The following is a 24,696-nucleotide window of genomic DNA, read 5'->3' as shown; positions in this document are numbered from 1 at the left end:
CTGCACACTGTTTAACCATTCCTCAATCAATAGACATTTGCTCTGTTTACAATTCTTTGCTCATACAAAAAAGCATACAGAGCCTTTCTGTTTAATCAATGACTTTCTTGGGGTATTTGTTTAGCAGTGCAATTCCAAATTGCTTTCTAGAATGGTTGTCCCAATTCCCAGCTCCACTAACAAAGCTTTAATGTGCTTATCTTTCTGGGCGTTTTGTTATCTCAGTCAGTTAGCTGGGTTTGAAGTGAAACCCCAGGGCTGTTTTGATTTGCATTTCTCTTATTATTAGTGATCTGGAGCATTCTTTCATATGTTAATAGTTTGCAGTTCTTTTGAGGACTATTTGTTGTTTGTGACCAAAGACGGCTTATCGTTTGGGGAGTGTCCTTTGGTCTTGCATATTTGTTAGTTGTCTACACAGCTTGGATATCAAACTCTTATTAGAGAAACTTGATATAAAGCTTCTTTTTCCTAATCAATTGCTTTCCCTTCTTAGCCTACATGGATTAATTTTATGCAAAAGCTTTTCAATTTCATGTAATCAAAATTATCTCTTTGATCTTTGGTAGTTACCTCTATTTCCTTGGTTAAAAATTAATTTCCTACCCATAGCTATGAACAGAAGATGATCTGTTTCTCCTCTAATTCTTTTATGGGATCTTCAGGTCGTGTCTCAATTTTGAATACATTGTGGAATATGGTCCAAGATCTTGGTTTACTTCTAATTAAACTCAATGTCTTAGAACAGAACTCATTATCTTCCCCCCCCAAACCTCCCTATTACTGTACAGGGCAACCACCATCCTCTCAGTCATCCAGGCTCACAATCTAGATAATACCTCAATTCCTCCCTCTCACCCCACCCCCACATCCAATTTGTGACCAAGACCTGTGGACTTTACCATCACAACCTGGTTCTCTTCCACCTTTCCAGTCTTCTTACCAAACTACCTGCTCCCCCCTCCCCCACACTTTGTAATTTAGTGATAATGGCCATGTACAAGCCATTCTATTTCCACTCACCATGCATTTGTACTGATGATCCTGAATTTTCCCTCCTCATCTTAGTTTCCTGGCTTTCTTCAGCTGAAATTCTACCTTCTGCAAGAAGCCTTTTCCAGTCTTCCTCTGAGATCACTTCCCATTTACATTGTATATATTTTGTAGGTACAGAGCTCAAACGTGGTCTCCTGTATTAAACTGATCCCTTTGAGGACAGGGGACTGTTTCTGTCTTTGTTCATATCCCCAGTGCACAGTGCAACAAGCACACATAATGCTTGTTGACTGAGAGGGGGGTAGGGATGTGTGTCAAAATTAACTCCACAGATTTATTTATAGAGTATCTGCTGAATAGGAAACATTGCTAAGTATAGTAGAGGGATACAAGTCCTGATGGAACTCAGAAAGCAGGAGAATGTCACAGTAATTAGAGGAGTACAGATAAGGATAGGATCCCAGTCAATTCTCATTTGGAGCCAAGAACTCTTGACACTAATCTTTCACTCCTTCAATCTGATCAAGTCCTTGAAAAACTTTAATGACCCTGTCCCCACACTCTCTATATGATAACTACCTAATTTCTTAGCCTGAGATTCAAGGCCTTTTATAACTGTCCCAGCCTAACCCCTTTATGTACCCTAGGCACCAGCCAAATTGGACTCCTTGCTTTTCCCAGCACTTGTTCCCCAATCTCACCAAGTCTGTACCTCTGCAGATGTGGTTCTGTCTCTGAGCAAAAGCAAAGAGCTAGGAATTAACATAAGTGTTTGTAGGACAATGTACAGAATCATTCAAGGCCAAGGCTGTGCTACTTCCTCCATGAAGCACCATATCCTTTCACTGTGAAGAGATCTCACCTTCTAAACTTTATTTTCCTCTTATGCTACAAAGATAAAACCAAAACACTCCATCTCCAAACCCTGGGCTTTTCACTGTTGTTTCACCACAACTGGAATCATCTCCCTCCTCATTTCTACCACCTGGCTTCCTTCAAATCCCAGCTAAAATCTCACCTTCCATAAGAAAGCTTTCTCAATCCTCTTTAATTCTAACGGTTTGCCTCTGTTGATTATTTTCAGTTTATCCTGGATATGGCTTATTTGCACACAGTTGTTTGCGTGTTATTTCCTCCATGAGACTGTGAGCACCTTGAGAACAGGTTTGTCTTTTATCTTTTTTTGTATCCCCTGTGCTTAGTACGGTACCTGGAACATATCAGGCACTTAATGAATGTTTATTAACTGACTGAACCCTGCTTTATGTTCCCTATTAGATTATAGCCCCTAGCATCTGGCACAGCATATTAAATCCATCAGGAATCAGATAAATGTTGTTTTGATCAAAGGAATGAAAGTATCTGGCAGTAATAATAAAGTTCAGGGAGGAATTGATTATGACAGCAGCCAGTTTACCTTTGTAGCAATTTGAGTAGAACATGCACTCATTAATCTAATTATTGATGTTGCTAATTGTCTAGAGGAAAAGGAAGAAATCCATATATAAAGAAACACAGTAAGATAACAAGGAGTAAAGAAATTATAGCTAAATCCAAAAACCTGAGTGAAGATTAGCTACTTTTCAAAAATGACCCAGTGCTTTTTAAAATGGACAAAGACTTCAATATTACAAAATTCTTAAGAAAAGATGCTAACTCTATCTTGGTAGAAAGATAGAGGGAATAAAATGTTTTCTAGGAGCTTTCTTTAGTACTTTTCTACTGTGAAGGGTGTACCAAGTCAACAAAAGATTCTATTTTCCTCTGTTCCTAAGCAATTGTGCTGTTTTTAATAAGACCTATTTATTTATATGAACAGTAAATCTTTCATTTGTAGCTTTGGAGGGGACGATGCATTACATTTCTACCAATGGTGCGAGAATATGTACAAATCAAAGTATCCACAAAGAAAAGAAAATTGAATAATTCAAGGAAAAAAAAGTTCCTTTTCATTTAAATCTGGTCTGTTGACCACTTTGAGCAAGATGGTGCTTGTGCACATTACCCCAGGGTCCATAGTTCGGTCTCTTATAGTAATAAAAATGCAAGGTTACCTTCTACTGAAGGAGTTGTTGTCATTTTCTGGAAGTACTTGAATTCATTCCTAGTAACAGGTGAGACACAGGATTAGGTAACATCAACAGTAGAACGCATGCTGATGGACTTTGCTTAGGAGACTCCAGTTGGTTCTTTACACTGCCCAGCCCCCTGAACTTGGTCCTGGCCAGATGACCTGACCTTCGTAACGGGACTGTGCACTTTACCCCGCCCCCCCCTACCCCCGACCCAGTGCATTTGCAGCCTCCGCCCTACTCCCCACCCTTGTCCCCTCTTCCCCGGTCCCTAAAGGTGAGCCCAAGGGGCACTGGAAATAGCCCATTTTACAAAGCCTGTTTCACCATCCTTTTAACAGCCCCATCTCTCAGACGATGCCTCCCAAGCCCCACCTCGGGGCAAAATCAGGGCTGCCTGCGGAGGAGGCATCATTCCTGTCCGGCCCCCACTTCGCCCTCCCCTAGGCAGGTCAATCAATCAAACAATGCTTTTCATTTATTTAGGTGCATTTATTTATTAAGCGCCTACCATGTGCCAGGTATTTTGCTAAGCGCTTGGGATGCAAAAGCGAGGCAAGACAGTTCCTTCCCTCAAGGAACTCCGCATGCATTAAGCCCCCGCTCCCGACTCTGCCCAGGTGGGGTGAGCGAGGTACCTGAGCGGGGGCCAGGGCAGCTCCCCGTTCTTCCCTATGCCCATGTTCTGGGCCACAGCGACGATGCAGTTGATCGTGAGGACCATGTCTGCAGGCAACCTGCTTCTGGAATGCCAGCGGTGCAACTGCTCTTTCCCCGCGCACCCAGCGAATAACTGAAGAGTCCGCGCAAGCCCCTTATTGGAGGAGATAGGCGCGCCCATAGAGCCCGCCCTGGCCTTCCAGGCGCGGGCGGGTCATGACGTCGTCTTCACGCCGGGAGAGGCCCGAGAGGTCGGGCCGCGCGAGCTCTTACACGTGCGCGCCGCGCCCGGGAGGGTTCACTCCGGGTTGGGAGGGGCTCTCGCGCCGCGCACCGCGCGCCGCATCTCGTGCCCTCCCCTCTCCTGCCCCGATGCCGCGGCGGAAGGCGGCCTCCGGCGGGCCCGGAGCCGCCGTGCCTGCCCCGGCGGCGGCCAGGCAGGCGGTGTTGAGTCGATTCTTTAAGCCGGCGGGACACCTGAGGTCCTCCCCCCAGGCTGGGGCACCTGGGAGCCCCAGCTGCGACTCCGGAGCGCCCCCCGAGCAGCAGGAGCTGCAGGAGCAGCGGAAGCAGCAGCAGCAGCGGAAGCAGCAGCGGAAGCAGCAGCGGACGGTGCGCTCTGGTCCGGGGGAGGGCGGGCACGCGCAGCTTGTGGAAGGAGGCGGGGTCTAGGCTTGGAGAGGGGGAGGGGTGCGGGGCCAAGAGCAAAGCGGGAGGCGGGAGAGGGAGGGGGAGATGGGGGTGCAGGCCACGGTGCCCGCAAGCTAGAAGTTCTAGGAGGATTACTCCAGAACTTGGGATTTGTGAATCTCATCAGTCTGACTCCTCCCTCCAGCCAGGTGTATCACAACCCATCCCCCACCTTATCATTAAGTTTGACTGTCTTACCCCTCTTTTGCATTCCAAGCGCTTAGCAAAGTACCTGGCACATGGTAGGCGCTTAATAAATGCGCCTAAATAAATAAAAAATATTGTTTGATTTATTGACCTGCCTAGGGGAGGGCTCAGTGGGGGCCGCACAGAACTGACGCCTCCTCCGCAGGCAGCCCTGGTTTTGCCCCCTCTTCTGGGGAGAATGGAGGGAGGAGGGGAAGCACAGGACTTATCCAATGTGCTGCATAATAATAATACTAATAATGATATTATTATTACTGCATATACCTTGCTGCATAGTAATAATAATGATAAGTATCATTTATGTAGCACTAAATAATAATAATAATAGATGATGATAGTTACAGTTAACATTTATATAACGCTTACATGATGATAATGATAACTAGCATTTATGTAAAGCTTTTTTGTTGTTCGGTCCTTTTCAGTCGTATCCCACTCTTTGTGACTCCATTTGAGGTTTTCTTGGCAAAGACACTGGAATGGTTTGCCATTTCCTTCTCCAGCTCCTTTTACAGATGAGGAAACTGAGGCAAACAAGGTGAAGTGATTTGCCCAGGTGTTACGCAGCTAGTAAGTGTCTGAGGTTGGATCTGAACTCAGGAAGATGAATCTTTCTGAATTCAGGCCAAGCACACTGGGCCACCTAGCACTTAATAATAATAATAGATGAAGAAGAAGAAGATGATGATAGCTGACATTTATATAGAGCTTAATAATAATAATAATTGATAACGATAGCTAATGTTTATATAGTGCTTAATAACATTGATGACGATGATAGCTAACGTACATAATAGTTATAATAAAAGGTAATATTTACATAGTGCCTGCTATGTTCCAGGCACTGTGCTAAGTCCTTTATAGTTATCACCTCATTTGATTCTTACAGTAACCCTGGGAGATAGGTGTTATTACAATCCCAGTTTTACAGATGAGGAAATTGAGGCCTACTGTGATTAAGTGACTTCCCCATAGTTAACAAGATCTCTTGACATTGGATGACAGTGGATCATGTCAACTATTTATTAGTTAACTTTAGCTCTAGCTGTACGGCTGACCCACCTTCTTTTTCTGATCTTACATGTCTCTGAGAGTATCCTCTATGTCATCTTCTGTGCCATTTGTTGGCAATGTACCAAAGCCTACCCATGCCCATTGTGTGACTCACCATCATCCTCTAGGTGACGAAACGTTTAATTCCTCAGAGACTGTGGTCTTTGATTTCCATGCATATGTGGTCATCTGGAGAATATTCATGTTGGAAAGACTGGCTTTTGTCTTGTAGAAAAACTTGGAATCATTATAAGCTTGTATAATTTTGCAGATGTACTCTGGCCCACTTTGTTCTGCCTGTACAGTTGTTGGCCTCTGCCCCTCTTGTATATTCATCAACGATTCCTTTGGTATCTGTGTAGAGTTTTTGTGTGCAGATGGCATAGTCTTCAATCGATCAGTCAACAAGCATTTATTAATTGCCTGCTGTGCATCAGGTACTGTGCTAAGTTCTGGGGATATGAAGCCCAGAATGAAATAGTCCCTGCTCTTAGGAACCCAACGTCACGTTCATGTCACAGCAAGATTTGGAGTAGGACTTTCCATAGGAAAGGAGATGAATGCTAAGAAAAAGCCATTAGATCTTACAAGAGTTCTTTGAGGTTTTGGGAGAGAGGTTTCAATAGAATGGTGGGTATGCAAATCAGATTGCAGTGAGGTGTGGAATGAGTGGGTGCTAATAAAATGGAAGTGAGCTCAAACAGTTATTAAGCATCTGCTATGTTTCAAGCCACTGTGAGCTTTGTGCCATGTACCATAAGCATGAATGCAACCACCGTGGTGGAACAGTGAAGTTAAATTGTTTGTAAAGGGCAGGAGACATCTAAGGTGAGGGTAAACTAGAGTCAAAGGAATATTTTTTTTTCTAAGATAGGGGAACCTAAACATGTTGGCAGATGGAACAGATTTGGTGGAGAGAGACAGATTAAAGATGGGAGAGACAGAAATTGATGGAATAGGATATAAATAAGCTCTTTGAGAAAAGGGATTGTTTCATTCTTTGTTTTTATATGCCCAGCCTCTATTACAGTTCTGGCCTGTGGTAGGTGCTTAATAAATGCTTGTTGGTTGATTGAATAAGGTCTAGGAGGGGTTGGAATCAAGGGTTCGAGAGATAGGTTAGTAGCTTGACTTGGAGGAAGACCACCTTGTTTTCTGAGGCTGGAAATGAGGAGAGAAAGAATGAAAACTTAGAGATCTCCTTATATGTGGAGGGGTAACATCAGGACAGCGTTCTGAGTATAGTAAAGTAGGATAATAGGTTGACAGAGAGGGTGGCTTAAGAAAAAAGTTTGGAATAATTTCTGCAGGCTATGCAACAAGGAATCAATGAGAGAGATGGACGAAACCATTATGGTGGAGCAGTAAGGTCTCATTTGAAGTTAAATTGTGTGAGTGCAAGGGGCCAGTTGATATATTTTTGTTATGATTTCCTCTTCACAGAAATTTTCTAACAGTTAGCATTGTCCCAAAGTGAAATGGGTTACCTTGGGAGGTAATAGGTTCCTCCTCACTGGAGGTTTTCAAGGGGAGGCTGGAGGTGACCATTTGTTAATGATGTTGTAGAAAGGATGAGTTGGACCAGATGCCCTCTGAGGCCTTTTTCAGTTCTGATATTCTTTGTTTCTGTGATTCGTGAATAGTTTAGTGAGAGTGATGGATATGGTCTGGTGCTATGGATTAACAGAGCAGAAGAAGAGTAAGGAGGCAGAGGATTCAGGAGTGAACAGCACACTACTGAAATGTTTGACTAACGGGTCAAGATTGTGAGGGGAGGAAATGAAGCCAAATAAATGATGATGAATTGGGAGAAGAGGGAAGGAACAAGTGCCAGGAGGTCATGATCAAGGTGAAAACTAGGTTTACGAGGAACAAGTTTGTGGGAAAAGGTGGAAACAGAAGATTGTGATTACTCACTCTTTATAACTTCTCCGTTTGTGACAAGGGCACCATCAGCCTTCCCTTCACCCAGGTCTTCAGCTTTGGAATTACCCTTGAACTCTCCCCTATCCCTCCATTACCATTTAGTGCCAATTCTTGTCGATTTTGATTCCATAACATATACTCCATCCATTCCTTTCTTGATATCCACATGACAAGCATCCTAGTTCAGACCCTTATCACCTCCCATGTGGGCTATTGCAATTTCTGATCTTTCTCCTCTCCAGTCCACCTTTCAAATAACCGCCAAATTGATATTCCTTTTTTTTTTTTGAAAGACTGTCTCCCCATCTTGCCTAGCAGCCCCCCAAGAGCCTCATCCCCCTCCTCATTAGCATGGAAGGTTTGAACTGCTAGATTTTCACCATGGACTGGTTCACCCCTCCTTAAGGCGATCTGGTAGCCCCCTGATCCCAAGGACTCACTATTTTGGTGCTGTTACCTACTTTAGGTAGGCTGTAGCCCTACTGCATCTGAGAATTCCTGAACTCAAATCAGTCCAGCAGCCTGAGCATCCTCAGTAGCAGGGACTGTAGGTGTGGGCTGCCACACTTATCCAAACTGATATTCCCAAGGGTCAGTCCTGACCACGTCACTTCCCTGTTTGTGAAGCACCGGTGACTCCTTGATTCTTAACCTTGGATCTGTGCTGTCCTGTCTTGCTCTTCATTAGACCTGCCTTATTTAAACTGATGGACAATTATTCCAACTTTGGCAAATTGGTTAGTGGTTACCTAATTATGTGTAAGCCTTAGAAGGTAAGTATAGAATATATAAGTAGGTGAGTAAGTAGGTACCAATGTGGAGCAGTGGATAAAGAGCAATGCCTGATGTCAGGAATACCTCAGTTCAAATCTAGCCTCAGACACTTAATGACTGTATGATCTTGGGTGAGTCACTTAAACTCTATTTGCCTCAGTTTCCTCATCTGTAAAATGGAGATAATAACACCTCTCAGGGTTGTTTTGAGGATCAAATGAGACAATAATTGTAAAGCACTTAGGAAAATGCTTAGCACATAGTAGGTGCTATATAAAAGGTATTATATTATTAATTGTATTTAAATGGGGATGAGTTGAGTTTTGTATGTCTCAATATGTAATATATAATAATAACTAGAAATTATGTTGTGCTATAAAGTTTGCTAAGCACTTTAAAGATATTATTTCTTTTGATCCACAAAACAACTATGTGAGATAAGTTCCATTTATAGATGAGGGATTAAGTAGTTTGTACAGGGTCACACAACTAGGAAGTGTCAGAGGTAGGATTTGAAGTCAGATTTTCCAGGCTCCAAGCCCAGAGCTCCATCTGCTTTACTGCCTAGGTCCACTGAGTAGATGAGGAGTGAACTGGGAACCAGAATTGCCCTTTGGGAATGTCAGTTTGGATGGGCTGCCTTGGTTCTAAATAGATACAGTGGTGGGGAACCTGTGGCCTTGAGGCCCCTTGTGGCCCTCTAGGTCCTCAAGTGCGGTCCTTTGACTGAATCCAAACTTTGCAGAACAAATCCCCTTAATAAAAGGATTTGTTCTGTAAAACTTGGACTCAATCAAAAGGCCGCACAAAAGGACCTAGAAGGCAGTATGTGGCCTCAGGGCCTCAGGTTCCCTACCCTGACCTAGTACTTAAAGGGATGAAGTTTTCTTAAATGGTGGAGGCAAGAATGTGAAGGACATTTTTTGCTTAGGGCGTGTGTGTTAGAACATCTCAGAAGTAAGACTTAAACTGCTCCGTGGTATTCAGGTTTCTCCAGGCTCTACAAGTGGAAATAATGATAAATCATATCTTAAATTTTCATATTTTAGGCCTCTGAAGTTAATGGATGTACGAAGAGGACCCTGGAATATGATGAACCTGTTCACAAGAGAGCAAAGCAGGCTCGAGGAGATGAAGGAGAAGAAAGTGAAACTGGAACAGTTGGGAGCTGTGGTTAGTTCCAGATTAACAGGCCTTCAGTTTAACTAGCCAAGAACCTGATTCTCTTGTGCAGGGACAATGAAGTTGTTGGAAAACTTCTTGCTTTTTTCTTTCTCTTTTAAAATTGTTTATTGATATCTTTGTTGAAACTACATAAAGACTTTTGAGACAGTTGGTATTATTATTATGATGGTGCAATAATGTTTCATCTACATTCATGAATTCAGTTTGTTTAGCTATTCCCTAGTTGGTGAGCTCTGTGCCTTTTTCTGTGGGGAAAGAACATGTTTTCTCATTGTTTACGGGTAGAGTATCTGTTCCACATGCAGGATCCTAGGGTTGCACTGCCTGGTTTGAGGGGCAGGGGCCATGAAGGAGTTCCCTATTGGCATTCTCTAGTACCTTTGGTAACTTCTCAAGGGCTAGATTTTTTGGTTGACTAAAGGGGCATAGTTCAATCACAGGCCCCCCCCCCCCGCTTTTTGGTGAGGCAATCGGGGTTAAGTGACTTGCCCAGGGTCACACAGCTAGTAAGTGTCAGGTGTCTGAGGTCAGATTTGAACTCAGGTCCTCCTGACTCCAGGGCCAAAGCTCTATACACTGCGCCATCTAGCTGCCCCTTAATCACAGTTTTTGATGAGTAGTTTCATTGCAGTAGTCTCAGTGAAAATTTCTGAGGTAGGAAAATTGAAGATTTTTTTTTTCCTATAGGAGGTATTGGTGGTGGTGGTGGGGTAGTTTAAGCGCAAAATGTGTCATTTCATTGCTCCCAGGATGTGTAATCTCCATTTATGGAACCATCTTACTTCCTTCCCAAGGGAAAATTTTACTTATAAATTTACAAGCCTCCAAAATAGTTGACGTATACAGAAATAGAGAGTTAGAACTTAAAAAAAAAGAAAGACTTGATAAATAATGTATTTTTTCTTCTATGAGAGAGATGGGATGGTGGCGTGGTGGTTGTGGGAGGTATATCTAGATTTGCCTCATCTTTTTTGATGAGCTCATTCCCTGTTCTTTCCCCTTTACATCAAATACTCTCTTTTTACTTCTAAAAGTAATTTTAGAATTCCAATGTTGTTTGACCTTTGGAGTCTGATGTGCTTTGTAGCTAGGGCAGGTGGTATCTGTAGCAACTGTCTGCTTGTGAGTCCCGATTCCTGTCTGAAGTTGAAGCTGAGTGAGAGTGTGTGTGTGTGTGTGTGTGTGTGTGGTCTGTCTGTCTAGGTTGTCTAAAATAGCCAACTTGTAACTTAATTGCAGTACAGTTGTTTTCCTTTGTGTTATATACTGGTTGTCATCAGTTTCACTTTCAAGAAATGCCATACCATATGCAAAAACAAACATTTTGAGGTGTAATTTCCAGAGGCTTATTAATTTTGAATAATGAATGAATGCCCTTATAACTCATCTACTTATAATACTGGCCAGCATTTATTTACATCCTTGTACAAAAAGATCTGTTTCTCAGTGAAGAACTTACTTTAAAAAAATCTGTTAATTATTAATTACTATTTGATACTGAGATCCTAACGTCATATTTTCTTTTAATTTAAAAATAAACTTGTGCTAATTATTAATTGCCATTTGATACTGAGATCCTAGTCACATTTTCTTCTACTTTTAAAAATAAACTTCTGCTAATTATTAATCACTATTTGATACTGAGATCCTAAATTCATATTTTCCCTTAATTTCACAAACAAACTTTAGCTAATTATTAATTCTACATGATACTGAGATCCTATAGTCACATTTTCTACTTTCAAAAATAAATTTCTGCTAATTATTACTTGATTTTATTCTAAAATACTAAAGTTATCTTTTCTTCAAATTTCAAATTTAAGAGCCAAGAAAACGTCTGAGGCCCAGGATGGTTTTAAAGTCTCTAGAAAAACTGAAAGAATTCTGCTGTGATTCTGAGCTTCCTTATAGTAGAGCTCCAGCTATACCACCACAGGGGAGATTGGCAATTTTGCCAAAATGTACGGATTTTGAAGACATAAGCCTAAATGCAAAACATATTGTTCCTTCTGAAGATTCCAGTTGTCAAATGAATCAGAAGGTATGTATCTTGTGTCCAGAGGAGCATTTATTGAGAGGAGATTAGGTTTTGGTTCCCACATGGGGTCCATTAGCACCATGGAAGGGATTCAGAAGTGTATGCTTGCTTTCTTTCTTTTGTCAATTGCATTGTGGCATATAGAAGTGTATGCTTTCTTTCTTTCTCTAGCCAATTCCATTGTGGCATGTCTGAGCAGTGGGTTGCGTTTGGGTTTTGGCAGTGGAACAGAACCAAGAATCGCCCATTTCACTTGGGACAGCTCTGTTGGGAAGTTTTTCTTATATCCAGCTTCGATTTGCCTTTCGTAACTTCTACTCATTATAACTAGTTTTGTTCTTGGGTCAAATAGAATAAGTCTAATTCTGCTCTTCCAAATGGCAGCCTTTCTGAACTTAGGCACCTAGAATTGAACTTATTCCAGATGTGTTATGAACAAAGCAGTAGACTGCAGGACTGCCATCCCCTTATAAAATCTTGGAAGCTATGCCTCTCAATGCAATGCAAGATTGCATTGACTTTTTGTCTGACATATTACACTGTCAACTTATAATCTCCTAAAGTCCCCATTTGTAAATAGACAAACTGCTGTGTGACCATTCCCCCCATTTTGTCTTGGAGAAGTTTAGTTGAACTTGAGTGTAAAACTTTGCATTTTTCCCCCCATCTTATAATTTCAGTCCAGTTTCCTAGCTTGTGGAGACTTTTTGGATATTGACTGTCATGAAGTGAGTCAGATACCCCTCCCAGCTTTGTGTCATCTATAGATCTCATAAGGAAGTCATTTAAGTCTTTATCCAAATCATTGACAAAAGTGTTAAATAGCATAAGACCAAGTACAGGAGCACTCTATGGGATGCTTCTTTCTGTGACATTTAAAAAGATTCGAGAGACATAGTTTCTGGGTAATTTAATAATTTTATTAATAAGGCCAGCAGGTTATTAATAAAAGGATGGTCATTTAGCTGTCTCTCTTAGACCAAAGATCCCTAATGACAATGGGCTTATATGCCCATCAAAGAGGAGGTGTTCCTGAGAGATACATAATCACCTCTGATTGGTTAATCAAATGGCAGGTGGGCTATCTTGGGGTATGTGACTTAGATCACTCAAATCTTGGTCAAAGAGACATCAATTTCCATATCACTTGTGTTGATAATAGGGAAAATCAACATGTTCCCAGGACCTGTTTGAGCAAATGCGATGAGCAGGAATATACCCATTAGCCCAAATTTAGAATTTCTTTTACTGTTTGATTAGATCTTGTCCTGGATAAATCTCTAAGGGATATTTCCCACACTGGTTGGTTTCTGGATGAGAAAGTAGAAAAGGGGAAAAATCGTGGAGCTAATACAAATAGTAACTTATTAAATATAAGAGAGAAATACTCATTTCTCACATTTCCAAGTTTATGGAGAACCATTAAGTGACTACAGTAAGCCATTCAACGAGTTCCAAATATCAAATTGTTCTGTGATCTAGCTCACATCACTATCTTCTCCATATGAAGAACGTGAGATACATTATCAAACGCACTTCTAGCATTGATGTCTGTGTTTTGCATATCCTCTTGTATGTGGGTTTGCTAGAACCTATGTAGTCTTCTTTTGGAAAGAAGTCTAACAAGCTTGGTTTTATGGTTTCCTATTCTATAACAAAGTAAAAGCTATGTAAGGGAGATTGGGTGAGAGGGTGCGCCTCAGTACGTAATGACATTGACGGCTGATAGGCAGCAGGACAGCCAAGGAAGGAGGTCAAAAATTATAGGGGACAAACACAAGAACTCAAACACAGCCATTTTTGTTTTTAAAAACTTTATTGATCTTTTCTTTTATATCACCTTCATTTTCTTTTTTTTTCTTCAATTTATTTATTTATTTTTAGTTTTTAACATTCACTTCCATAAGCTTTTGAGTTTTAAATTTTCTTCCCCTTTCTCCCCTTCCTCCTCCCCAAAACGGCATGCAATCTGATATAGGCTCTACATATACGTTCATATTAAACATTTTAACATTAGTCATGTTGTAAAGAAGAATTAGAACTGATGGGAGGAACCACAAAAAAGAAGAAACAAAACAAAACAGAGAGCAAATAGTATGCTTCAGTCTGCAATCTGACTCCATAGTTGTTTCTCTGGATATGGATAGCATTTTCCATCATGAGTTTTTTGGAGTTGTCTTAGATCCTTTCATTGCTGAGAAGAGCTAAGTCTATCAAAGCTAGTCATCACACAGTGTATCGCTTTCATTTTCAAAACCTCTCTTCTCTTCTTCCTGGTTCAAATTTGGCCCCAGACACTTACTAGCTATGTGACCTCGGGCAAGTCATTTAACCCTGTTTGCCTTAGTTTCCTCATCTATCAAATGAGCTGGAGATAGAAATGGCCAAACACTACAGTGTCTTTGCCAAGAAGACCCCAAAGGACAGAACAACAACAAACAATTGATCATCGTAGTTACATAGTATTTGGTCAAGTTTTGTTTTTCTGTTTCCATTAACACCTTTGTTGTCATTGGTTGTAATGTTTTCCTCATTAGGCTTACTTCACCCTTCACCAATCCATAGAAAGCTTCCCTTCCCTCCCTGCATTCTCCATATTTATTGTTTCTTAGAGCATAATAATATTCCATTGCCTTCTTGAATTACGGACTGTTTAGCTGTTCTTCAGTTGTTGGTCATCTACTTTATTTCCAGTTCTTTGCTACTTTGAAAAGAAGCATAGCCATTTGTAAATCCCACTTAACTTCCTTTACATCTCTTTCATCTGCCCCCTTGGATCCATTGTATCTTGTAGTAATCTTTGTAGTGAAGGACTTTCTTGACAAATTGTTTCAGTTTCTTTAGATCTTGAAATTAGTCTTCTGCCTTCAAAGAAAAAATCAGCTTTTCAAGATAACTCTGCTTGAGGTTGCAGCTCTTATTTTTCTTCATTTTGTATAGCATTTTTTCCCTTAAGCTCCTCTTTTTTTTCCCAAAGTCTGAGTTCCAAAGTAATTCCCTCCTCTTCTCCCCCCATCTTTAAATGTTCTTTCTTTGTTCTTCTTGACAACTTGTAAAATTGTTTCTTTTCCTTTAAAGTTTAAAAACTTGGTGTGGATTTGGATTTCAGGATATGCCATATCCCCTTCCATGCCAAGTTTATCCTCTTAGAAAAATTCTTTCATTCTTTAGAACTGGGGATGCATAGTGCTCAAAGAGCAAGGGACTTCTCAGTATCGACATCGGTTTTACCTCCCATTCCTGGAGTGCATTCCCTCTTCATCCCCATATTTCAGAATCCTTCTTTTCTTCTAAGGTTTAGCTCAAGTTCTTTCTCCTCCTTGTAGGACTGATGCCTCTGGCCAGCTGATAAGTGTTCTCTCCCCAGATTTTCCTAAAGTATTTTGTCTAGCTCTGTCCTCTCTTTTCATCCCACTCTGCCTTTAGATTCACTCTACCTGTATCCTTGTCATATTCCCCTGATAGAAAGTAAGCCCCTTTATGTTTATTCTCTGACTTCAGACAGACCACTGGCTCAGAGAGAGTCAGCATATTTGAAAGTTAGCTGGTGTAGTGGATAAAGCAATGGACTTGGGATCAGGAAGACTCATTTTCATGAGATCAAATCCAGCCTCAGACACTTAGTAACTGTGTGACTCTGGGCAAGTCACTTATCCCTGTTTGTCTTAGTCTAGAGAAGGAAATGGCAAACCATTCTAGTATCTCTGCCAAGACAACCTCAAATGGGATCAGATAGGACTGAAAAATGACTAAACAGCACCTGTTGTCCCATTGGTGAATGTTCTTAGAATTGCAGAATCTCAGAGTTGGAAGAAATCCCAGAAGTCATCTATTTCAACCTGTGTCTGAACAGGAATCCTTTTTGTAACATTACTGACAAGTAGTTGTCCAGCTTCTTCTTGAATACCTGCAGTAATATAGAGCTCAATCAGGCAGCCCATTCCACTTTTTTTTTTTTTTTTGCTTTTAATGAGGCAATTGGGGTTAAGTGACTTGCCCAGGGTCACACAGCTAGTAAGTGTCAAGTGTCTGAGACTGGATTTGAACTCAGGTCCTTCTGACTTCAAGGCCAGAGCTCTATCTAACTGCACCACCTAGCTGCCCCCCTATTCCACTTTTGAATAATTCACTTAGTAAGTTTTGCCTGGTAATCATTGGAATCAGCCATGTCTGCAACTTTTAGCACTTTGCACTGAGCCTCCCACATAGCAGATGGTTATAAATGTTTGTTGAATTTGAGGTATTATATTCTATCCAATCTATCTATCTAGTTCTTATATCTGGAGTTAAATGAGTCTAATTCCTTGCCTGGGGTTGAGCAAAACAAATATTCCATATCCATTCACTTGCTAGAAGGGTTGTCTCTCATGTCCATGGTCTCCCTCTTCCCTGTGTCCCCCTGCCCTTTAGGTCTTCTCTATTCCAGTTCTTTTATGATGTTTTTGCCTTCCTTATTTGCCCTTCTTTTGGATGCCGTGGAGCTTGTGGATGCTGTTTCTAAACTGTGATACCTAGATGTAGGCACAGGGCCCTACATGCAGTTTGAGCAGGCCTCTCTGTGCTCTCCCTCCTGACTGCCTCCTTGACTCCTAAGGTTCTTTCAAGTGCCACCTGTTTTAGGAAGCCTATCCTGATGCTCTTCACCTCTACCGTTAGTGCTGTACCCTCAGAAATGACTTTGCATCTATTTTATATGTATTTTATATGTTTATATTTGTTCTGTTTGGCTCCCAGAAGGCAGAGCCAGAAGTTTGAAAGAGGCAAAGTTAGGCTTGATTTAAGAAAAACATTTCTTGACAATTGAAGATATCTGTAAGTTTGTGTGTACTGTCCTAGGAGGTAGTAGGTTTCTCCTAACTGCAGGTGTTCAAGTAGAGTTTGGATGACCATTGTAGGGTCTTCTAGTGGAGATTCTTTTTCAGGTGTGAGTCACTTTAGTTGGCTTCTTAGGTCCCTTTTAGCTTTACAATTCTTAACTTTGATCAAATTTCATCTTATTGGACTTGGCCCATTGCTTTAGCCTGTAAATGCTTTTGGGTCTTGATTATGCCATCTACTGTCTAACTATTCTTAAGTAAATTTGGTTTGACTTTTGGAAACTTGATATGCATGTAATCTATGCCTTTAATTAAGTCCTTGATAAAAAATGTTAAACAGAAATAGACCAAGGACGGCCCTGTGGCATTCCATTATGCTTTTTTTTTTGAGCTGAAGTTTTCTTGTATGTAGTTTCTTTTAAGAAATGTTTGATAGGAATGCTAATGCAAACCAAGAATCCTTTGAATTGAAGAAGTAGATTAATTTGATTGAATATTTAAATGATGCTATATGTATGATTATATACTTTGAGTCTTCTCAAGAACCTTCTCTTGACAGGGAGGATCACTTTTTGGTCTTGCTCATTTTTCCTTATCAAATAAAAGTCATGAGAGCCTACAGAGTACGTCTGAGCCCAAACCTACTAACAGAAGAACCAAAAGCATTTATACTCCATTAGAAATGCAATACCTAGAAATGAAAGAGCAACATAAAGATGCCATCTTGTGTATTGAATGTGGATACAAATATAGGTTCTTTGGAGAAGATGCAGAGGTAAGTTGCTTTTTTCAAATATTTCAGACTATTTTTCTCATCTGGTAGCATATAAATTGTGGCATATAGCATTTTCTAAAATTTTTGTTTCATTTTCTGGGTTGGTGAAATTGTTTTCAGCAAGCTAGGAAAAGTGAATCTAATCAAGCCTTTAAAATGTATCTATTTACTTTTTGTTTTTGTGTAAAAAAATTAATTCAGAAATAAAAGAGTGAATGTTTTTTAAATTTGTCATATGCATAAAATATGCCAATTTGTTTTCGTTTCTGACCTCCTATACTGAAGAGTCATTCTGCAGGCAAACAGAGCACTGTTAGGATTTGATAGGTTTAGGTAGATAAAGAAAATCTTGTTGTGTATTTTTATAAAAAGCTTTCAAATTCATCTGCTGGTCCTTGGGGTCTAGCAGTTAAATTTTGCAAAAAGGGAGTAAAGCATAATATTCTGCACAGGAAAATGGGATTGTGAATTTAGTGAGTCTGTATGTATTTACATTTGTATTTTGCAGATTGCAGCACGGGAACTCAATATATATTGCCATTTAGATCACAACTTTATGACAGCAAGCATACCTACTCACAGACTTTTTGTTCACGTACGCCGTCTTGTGGCAAAAGGACATAAGGTCAGCTTTGACTTCTGTTGGTTGGTAAATGAGAGTGGCAGTTCTTTTAGACATTAGGAAAAATGAGTCTTTGTCATGAAATTGGTTTGAAAGACCTCAGATTTGTATTTTGACCTTTGGGAGAACTTTGTTTTTACTAGTCTTTATTCTTGGCACTCTGTCCTCATTGGGTTATATTTTGGTCGATTTTTTTTTTAAATGCAGCTAAATGTGGCAGAAGGGCACCTAAGTGATAAAATGGATAGAGCAGTGGGCTTAGAGTCAGGAAGACCTGAGTTCAAATCTGGCTTCACACACTTATTAGCTGTGTGACCCTGGGCAAGTCACTTAACCCTGTTTGCCTCAGTTTTTTCATCTGTAAAATGAGCTGGAGGAGAAAATGGCAAACCACTCCAGTATCTTTGCCAAGAAAACTAAAAATGGGGTCACAGAGAGTCAGACGTGACTGAAAACGACTGAACAATAACAACAACAACACGTGTTAGAGGGATCCTAACTAATTTGTCTAGAAAAACTTAAGCTATTTCTATGAAGTACTATCTCAGAATCTGGTCCCTCCACATTAGTAATGTGTTCCATTCTCTACATTCAGTATGCATGAATTAACCTTTCTTATGGTTTAAAATGTAAGTATTTTAAAGTCTGTCACTTGATTTTAAATTTTTTATGGCATATTTTTACAGGTGGGAGTAGCCAAACAAACTGAAACTGCAGCGCTGAAAGCTATTGGAGAGAATAAAAGTTCTGTGTTTACCCGAAAATTGACTGCTCTTTATACTAAGTCTACACTTATTGGAGAAGATATCCTTTTGGAGTTGATGATTTACCTTTTAAAAGTTGCTAATGCTTTTTGTATAGTTTTTTTTTTTAAAAAAAAGAAGGTAGCTTTATGTAATCTCTTCTTTTGAGTTGATAACTTTTTGACATAATAAGAAGGCACATCAAAACATGGGTATGTGCTATAATGATTTTTGATAGAAGATGCCCGTATCAAAGTGGGGGGAAAAGTGGTCAGTTGAATTAGGGTTGAGAAAATAGATTTTTGTAAATGGCCTGCTAGAAGACAATGATAGTTCATTAATGTCTTTTATTTTTTGGTGAGGATGCAATTATTTTATTAAACCTCTATTATTGGAGAGATGTTCCAGGGACAGACTTTGTAGTCAGAAACTTCGTTTCCAAAGGTAGAAATAATATGAGATCATAGGACTCTGTTCTAGGCTTGGATTTCCTCTTTTTGCCACATCTTTTCAGGGCACATCTCTTTCTATTTGTTGAACCACAGCTTTCCAGCTTCCTTGGCCTGTTTAGTTATATTTCTGTCAGTCTTAGGGTGAATGCTGGCCATGGGGAGGCTGCATAAAGATCCCTGCAGCCCAACACACACATGCATGGGCTGTGTGGCACTGTCATCTCAATTGACCATTCATCTGTCTCACATTCATCTGCTGTACCTGGCCTCTAGTCCATTCATGAGATTCTCGTGTATTAGGCTTCATGACTGCCTCCTGCTCAGATGCTGCCTGCCCCGTCACGTTTGGAACTTCTTCCAAATTCCTCGGTGCTCAGCCCAATTTATGTTAAAGGGAGCTTTGTTCTTAAAAAGTGTGTCAATTGGAGTCTTAATTGATTTCTTCCATGTATTCTTTTAGTTACCTTCTGTTTTAATTCTTTGTCTCTCTTTATTTTTCACTTTTCCATTTCTTCTACTTCTTTTCATTTTTTTACATTTTTTCCTTGCCAGTTACTAGGTATTTTAAGGTAAAAAGGGAGGTTACTTCCATTGTGTCTTGGGTGCTTTGGTGTACTTGTTCCTTTACTTTTAGCATTAATTTTATGATGAAGGTTCAAATCTCAGGTAGCATAATTCACTAGAAGATCAGTGGTAACTATTTGAGTATTCATAGGGTGTTACACACTTTTTTAGTTGCTTTGTAAGTAAGAAGATAGACTATTTTGAGGACATGTTTTCTAGCAGGCTGTATTTGAGATGAGCCAAAACCTAGAATCACAAAATATTAGATCTAGGAGGTACCTCGTTCTGATTTCATGTGATTCTAGAAAGGACACTGATTTGAGAGTCAAAGGACCTTGGTGCAAACTCCTACGCTACCGCTTATTACCACCTGGTTGACGTTTGGCCAATTATTTGCATTTTAGTTTACTCACTTGTAAAATGAGGGGTAAATATCCTATGACCTTTCAGGCCCCTTTTAGCTCTAAATCTATAATGCTGTGGAACTTAGGTAAAAGTAAAGGAGATTAGATGCTAACTAAACGTGAGATACAAAGCTATATGGGAATGAGGTATCCTGTGAGAGTATGGATAACTGATCAGTTTTCTTGATGGAGAGAATAGATAATAGATTTGCTGTTGTTAATAGGAGTAGGACAAATCAATTTTATTTCCTTTAATAACTATTAAATGTGAATCCCTTGATGAAGCTAGATGATCCTGTAAATGTTGAAGAAATACCAAGTGATACATCTAACAATTATCTCCTATGCATCTGTGAAAATAAAGAAAATATGAAAGATAAACAAAAGGGGAATATCACAATTGGCATTGTGGTAAGTAATATTTGGGTAAAATATGAATGATAAAAATTTCCTATATGTCTTATAAAGATTTCCTGTAAAAAACTTGTAATAGTACATACAACTGATATGGTGCCAAAATATTTTTCTGATTTATCATCAGCATAAAAATGTCTTTATTATATGCTTAATTGTGACTGCCATTTTATGGAATTATTTCAGGAACTTCACTGAGTCAGGCCTCGTCCCCTACAACTTCAAAATTTAAGATGGACGTAGTTAAGCGGACACACACGTATGGTACTTTAGCATTGTAGGCTGAAAACATTTAACAATGACATAGAGTAAAGTGTTTTATAAATTAAAGATGAGTCCATCCTATAGTTTGAGTGCATAGGTAAATAATAGTGTGGTAATAATTGAAGGTAACTATGGGAATATAATATCTATACTTGGAAAGATAGTCGAGGCAGAAAAGGATTAAATACATCAAAGGATTAATATTGAGGAAAGTTTTAATCCACTTTACAGAAATAATTTATACAGTTTGGCTTTCCTAATCTTCTCCAGTTGGTTTGAGTATAGTATATATGTTTTGCACTAAAGTCCTCTTGTGATGTCTCATTTCTTGCCCAAGGGCTAAAGGAACTGAACTATAGCCATATTGATATTCTTCTTGTAAATGAAGTTGACATAATGTTGTTATATCATGTCTCATGGACTTTCCTCTGAGATGTGAATCCAGAGGTTGGCAGAAAGAATTTTTTTATGTAATCCGAAAACAAAAGAAACATTATGGTCGTCTTGCCAAGCAATCGATGCTGAAGATGAATATAAATGAACACATCATTGTGAAAATAATCCGTTGCAGGGGGTGAAGAAGTTTAGAAATCCTGTGAAGAAAGTTACTTCTATTCAAAGTGTATTTTGACAATCATTGACTTCATTGTGAAAGGAATATGGGAAGATAGTGAAAACTGTTTTGGAAAATTTAGGTTCAGGATCATGAAATGCAGAGACCAAAGACATAAACTTCTTTGTTGTGAATACTTTTCTTTCTTTCTTTCTTTCTTTTTTTTTTTTAGACAATTGGGGTTAAGTGACTTGCCCAGGGTCACACAGCTAGTAAGTGTCAAGTGTTTGGTCTGAGGTTGGATTTGAACTCAGGTCCTCCTGACTTCAGAGCCCGGTGCTCTATCCACTGCACCACCTAGCTGCCCCGTGAATACTTTTCTTAAGAAGAGAGTTGGATGGCAAGCACTGAATAACACTATTTTGCATGATCATCTTAACAGATAGAAAATGACTAGCATCCATGGTCATTTAATTTTTTTTTAATTTGAAAGATTTTATATATTGTTTTTCAAATTATGTGTGAAAACAATTTTTAACTTTCTTTGTTTAAATGTTGAGTTCCAAATTCTCTCTTTTTCTTTTACCTGTCCATCCACTCTGAGACAGTAAGCAATTTGATATAGATTATATGTGTGCAGACATACAAAATATATTTCCATATTAGCAGTATTACAAAAGAAAACACACAACAAAACAAAAAGCCCAAGAAAAATTAAAAGAGTAAAAAAAAGTATGCTTCGATCTGTGTTCAGACACTATCAGTTTATAAGTCCTTTGGAATTGTCTTAGATCATTGTACAGCAGAGAAATAGCTAAGTCATTTACAGTTGTTTTTCATACAGTATTGCTGTTACTGTGTACAGTGTTCTTCTGGTTCTGCTCACTTCACTTTGTATTGTATTAGTTCAGGTAAGTCTTTCCAGGTTTTTTGGAAGGCATCCTGCTTATCATTTTTTATAGCATAATAATATTCCATCACAATCATATCTACAACTTGTTCATCTGTTCTCCAATTGATGGGCATCCTCTCAATGTCCAGTTCTTTGCCAGTACAAAAAGAGCTGTGATAAATATTTTCATACAAATTGATCCTTTTCCCTTTCCTTTGATTTCTTTGTGATACAGACCTTGTAGTGATATTGCTGAGTCAAAGGGTATGCATAGTTTTATAGCCCTTTGGGCATAGTTACAAATTATTCTCCTGAATGGCTGGATCATTTCACAACTCCACCAACAGTGCATTAGTGTCCCTTTTTTTCTACTTTCCCTCTAGTATTTGTCATTTTCCTTTTCTGTCATTAGCCAATCTGATAGGTTTGAGGTGGTACCTTAGAGTTATTTTAATTTGCGTTTCTCTCCATATTCATTTCAAAATCAAGTGTCTGCGTGTTAAGCCAGTTAAGCAAAGGTCAAAATAAGCAAAATTAAAAGAAAGGGTAAAGATAGAGAGAAGACATACTATACATCTGTTAGAACAAGTTGAAAGGATGGAACAGCCTGGGATCTTGGCAAGTGTTACACGATTTTCCCATTATTATACAGTCTATTTACTATGTCCTGTAATGTTCTGGGCCTAGTTCAGTGTCTATTTTTAATACTTGGGAGTATCTACTCACATTGAAGCAGTAACAGACCTATGAAAGTGCTGAAGTACATGACCTGGCTCATTTGTGGAAATCTGCCCATTTAGGATCATTTGGGACTATTAGAGTCATTAGTCCTGATGTGTTTTAGGCACAAGTGAGATCCTTTAACCAGCAAAAACTTCTGCTTACTTTTTTTGCCTTTTAACATCTTCTAAACAGTCCTCAAAATGTCTTTCTGTTGTAAGTTCATTCTTTATTCCACTTATGTCAAATCAGAGGGAATGATGTTTACTTTATTGTTAGGCAATTTCTGAAATGGCTTAACATAGCATTTGTTTTTGAATGGCTCTAAATGGTGTTCCTAATGAGTTTAGTACCAATATGGCAGCTCACAGTTAGGTATACTTGCTTGTCATTGGTCAGGTAATGGTCCTCATGTGAGTAGTAAAAATAATAGTAATTAATGATGATTGATATTTGTGTAATGCTTTAGGTTTGCAAAAATCCTGTTTGTCAGAGATTAACTCTAAAGAGCACACTAGAGGGCAGTGTATCCTTGTTAAGCCTTAGTGTTAGGTTAACTGATCCGTCATGAAGCATGAAGCAGTGAGGCAATATGGTCTTGTGGAAAAAAAAAATGGTTTTAAGTCAAAGGATCTGTGTTCATAACCTGGGTCTTTAAGAATTGGGGATGGGAGATTGTAACCAATGAACTTCCAGCTCTAAATTTGTGTTCTGTAGGGATGTTTCCAGGACTAAAGTTAAGTTAATCAAAGGGAGTGATCTGGTATGTATGAGCAATTGAAAGGGATCTACAGTAGTTTGTCCCTCAAAAGGATGGCATGAATTCCAACAAAAAATTTCTAATTCATGGTTAGGACACTTTTTCATGAGAATAATGAGACCGTGAAGACTCTTTGTTGCTTAAATTGAGGAAAGTTCAGTGTATTCAGCGCTTGAAGTTTATTTTGCTTAGCAATTCCACAGCATTCATAATACAATAAGGTACTATTGAGGATATAGCACCTTTAGAGTTACTTCCTGGTTTGGCTGATGCTCAATCCAACTAATATTGATGTGTAGACAATTCATCCTTCAAAGATTATGGATTTATAGGTAAAGAATCCTTGAAGGACCAACATGGGTTTTTACAAATAAGAGCAGACGCTGGAAAAGCAAATTAATTAAAGTCTGAAATGCTGAGGTGGGCACTCTTGATTGTTGTTAATCCTTTGTTATTTTTGCCGCTCCCCACCCTGCTATTCCCTATTCCTTCTGTCTTGTTTTCTGGTTTTGTAATATTTTAACATACAAAGAGGGTTCTACAATATTAAATAGTATAAAATCTGTACTTTGCTAGTCCAGCATAAATGTTCTTGGCTCCAGGCAGTTAGCTAATTGCAAAGCAAAGCTGTTTCTAGTTTTGGAATTTAAGTGTTTATTTCCAAACATTAATATTTCATTTTTGAGTAAAGCTATTTGTTTCCCTTGACTGCTTTTCTTTTGCTCTAGTCAGCATCATGTGACTGTGAGGTTTTTTTCTTTTCAGAGTGGATGGGTGATCTCCTTGAGATAAAGGGGAAACTAAAATGGATTACAGCTGTGTTTATGGGTTTTAAGAAATATGTTTTCTTTAAAATCCACTTATTAAGTGAAGTTTAGGGTGCTACTGTTCAGGATTATAATTCCTTCTAAAAAAAAATCATTTCCCATTGGGTGGTGAGGAAAATGATTTGTTAGCCTTGAAAATGTATGGTAGGGTTCAAATAGTGATACTTTTTAATAAGTCTGAGTTGTTGCTGTTGTGATGGTGATGATCAATGACATACTTAATTTCTCTTATATCTTTGTAAAATATTTGAACTATTAGGCTTATATAACCTATCATGTGTACAGCGC

The 24,696-nt window shown here is 39.2% G+C and overlaps 2 protein-coding genes across 2 annotated transcripts in view; one reads left to right on the top strand and one right to left on the bottom strand.

Annotated features, from left to right (window-relative positions):
• Positions 1-3,990, bottom strand: part of DHFR (dihydrofolate reductase) — a 34,387-nt gene extending 30,397 nt beyond the window's left edge. The window contains exons 1-2 of the mRNA XM_027864248.1: positions 3,707-3,990; positions 3,051-3,100 (exon numbers count right to left, since the gene is read on the bottom strand). Coding sequence (XP_027720049.1) covers positions 3,051-3,100; positions 3,707-3,909 — 253 coding nt within the window. The 5' untranslated portion in view covers positions 3,910-3,990. The remainder of the gene's footprint in view (positions 1-3,050; positions 3,101-3,706) is intronic.
• MSH3 (mutS homolog 3) overlaps positions 3,945-24,696 on the top strand; it is a 117,889-nt gene continuing 97,137 nt past the window's right edge. Inside the window, exons 1-7 of the mRNA XM_027864183.1 lie at positions 3,945-4,340; positions 9,428-9,551; positions 11,387-11,604; positions 16,978-17,193; positions 17,702-17,818; positions 18,502-18,619; positions 20,244-20,389. Of these exons, the coding sequence (XP_027719984.1) occupies positions 3,945-4,340; positions 9,428-9,551; positions 11,387-11,604; positions 16,978-17,193; positions 17,702-17,818; positions 18,502-18,619; positions 20,244-20,389 (1,335 nt within the window). The remainder of the gene's footprint in view (positions 4,341-9,427; positions 9,552-11,386; positions 11,605-16,977; positions 17,194-17,701; positions 17,819-18,501; positions 18,620-20,243; positions 20,390-24,696) is intronic.

The sequence above is a fragment of the Vombatus ursinus genome, unplaced genomic scaffold, assembly GCF_900497805.2.
Source record: "Vombatus ursinus unplaced genomic scaffold, bare-nosed wombat genome assembly UNPS02014774.1, whole genome shotgun sequence".
NCBI classification, from domain to species: Eukaryota; Metazoa; Chordata; class Mammalia; order Diprotodontia; family Vombatidae; genus Vombatus; species Vombatus ursinus.
This window is presented reverse-complemented; position numbering and strand designations above follow the sequence as displayed.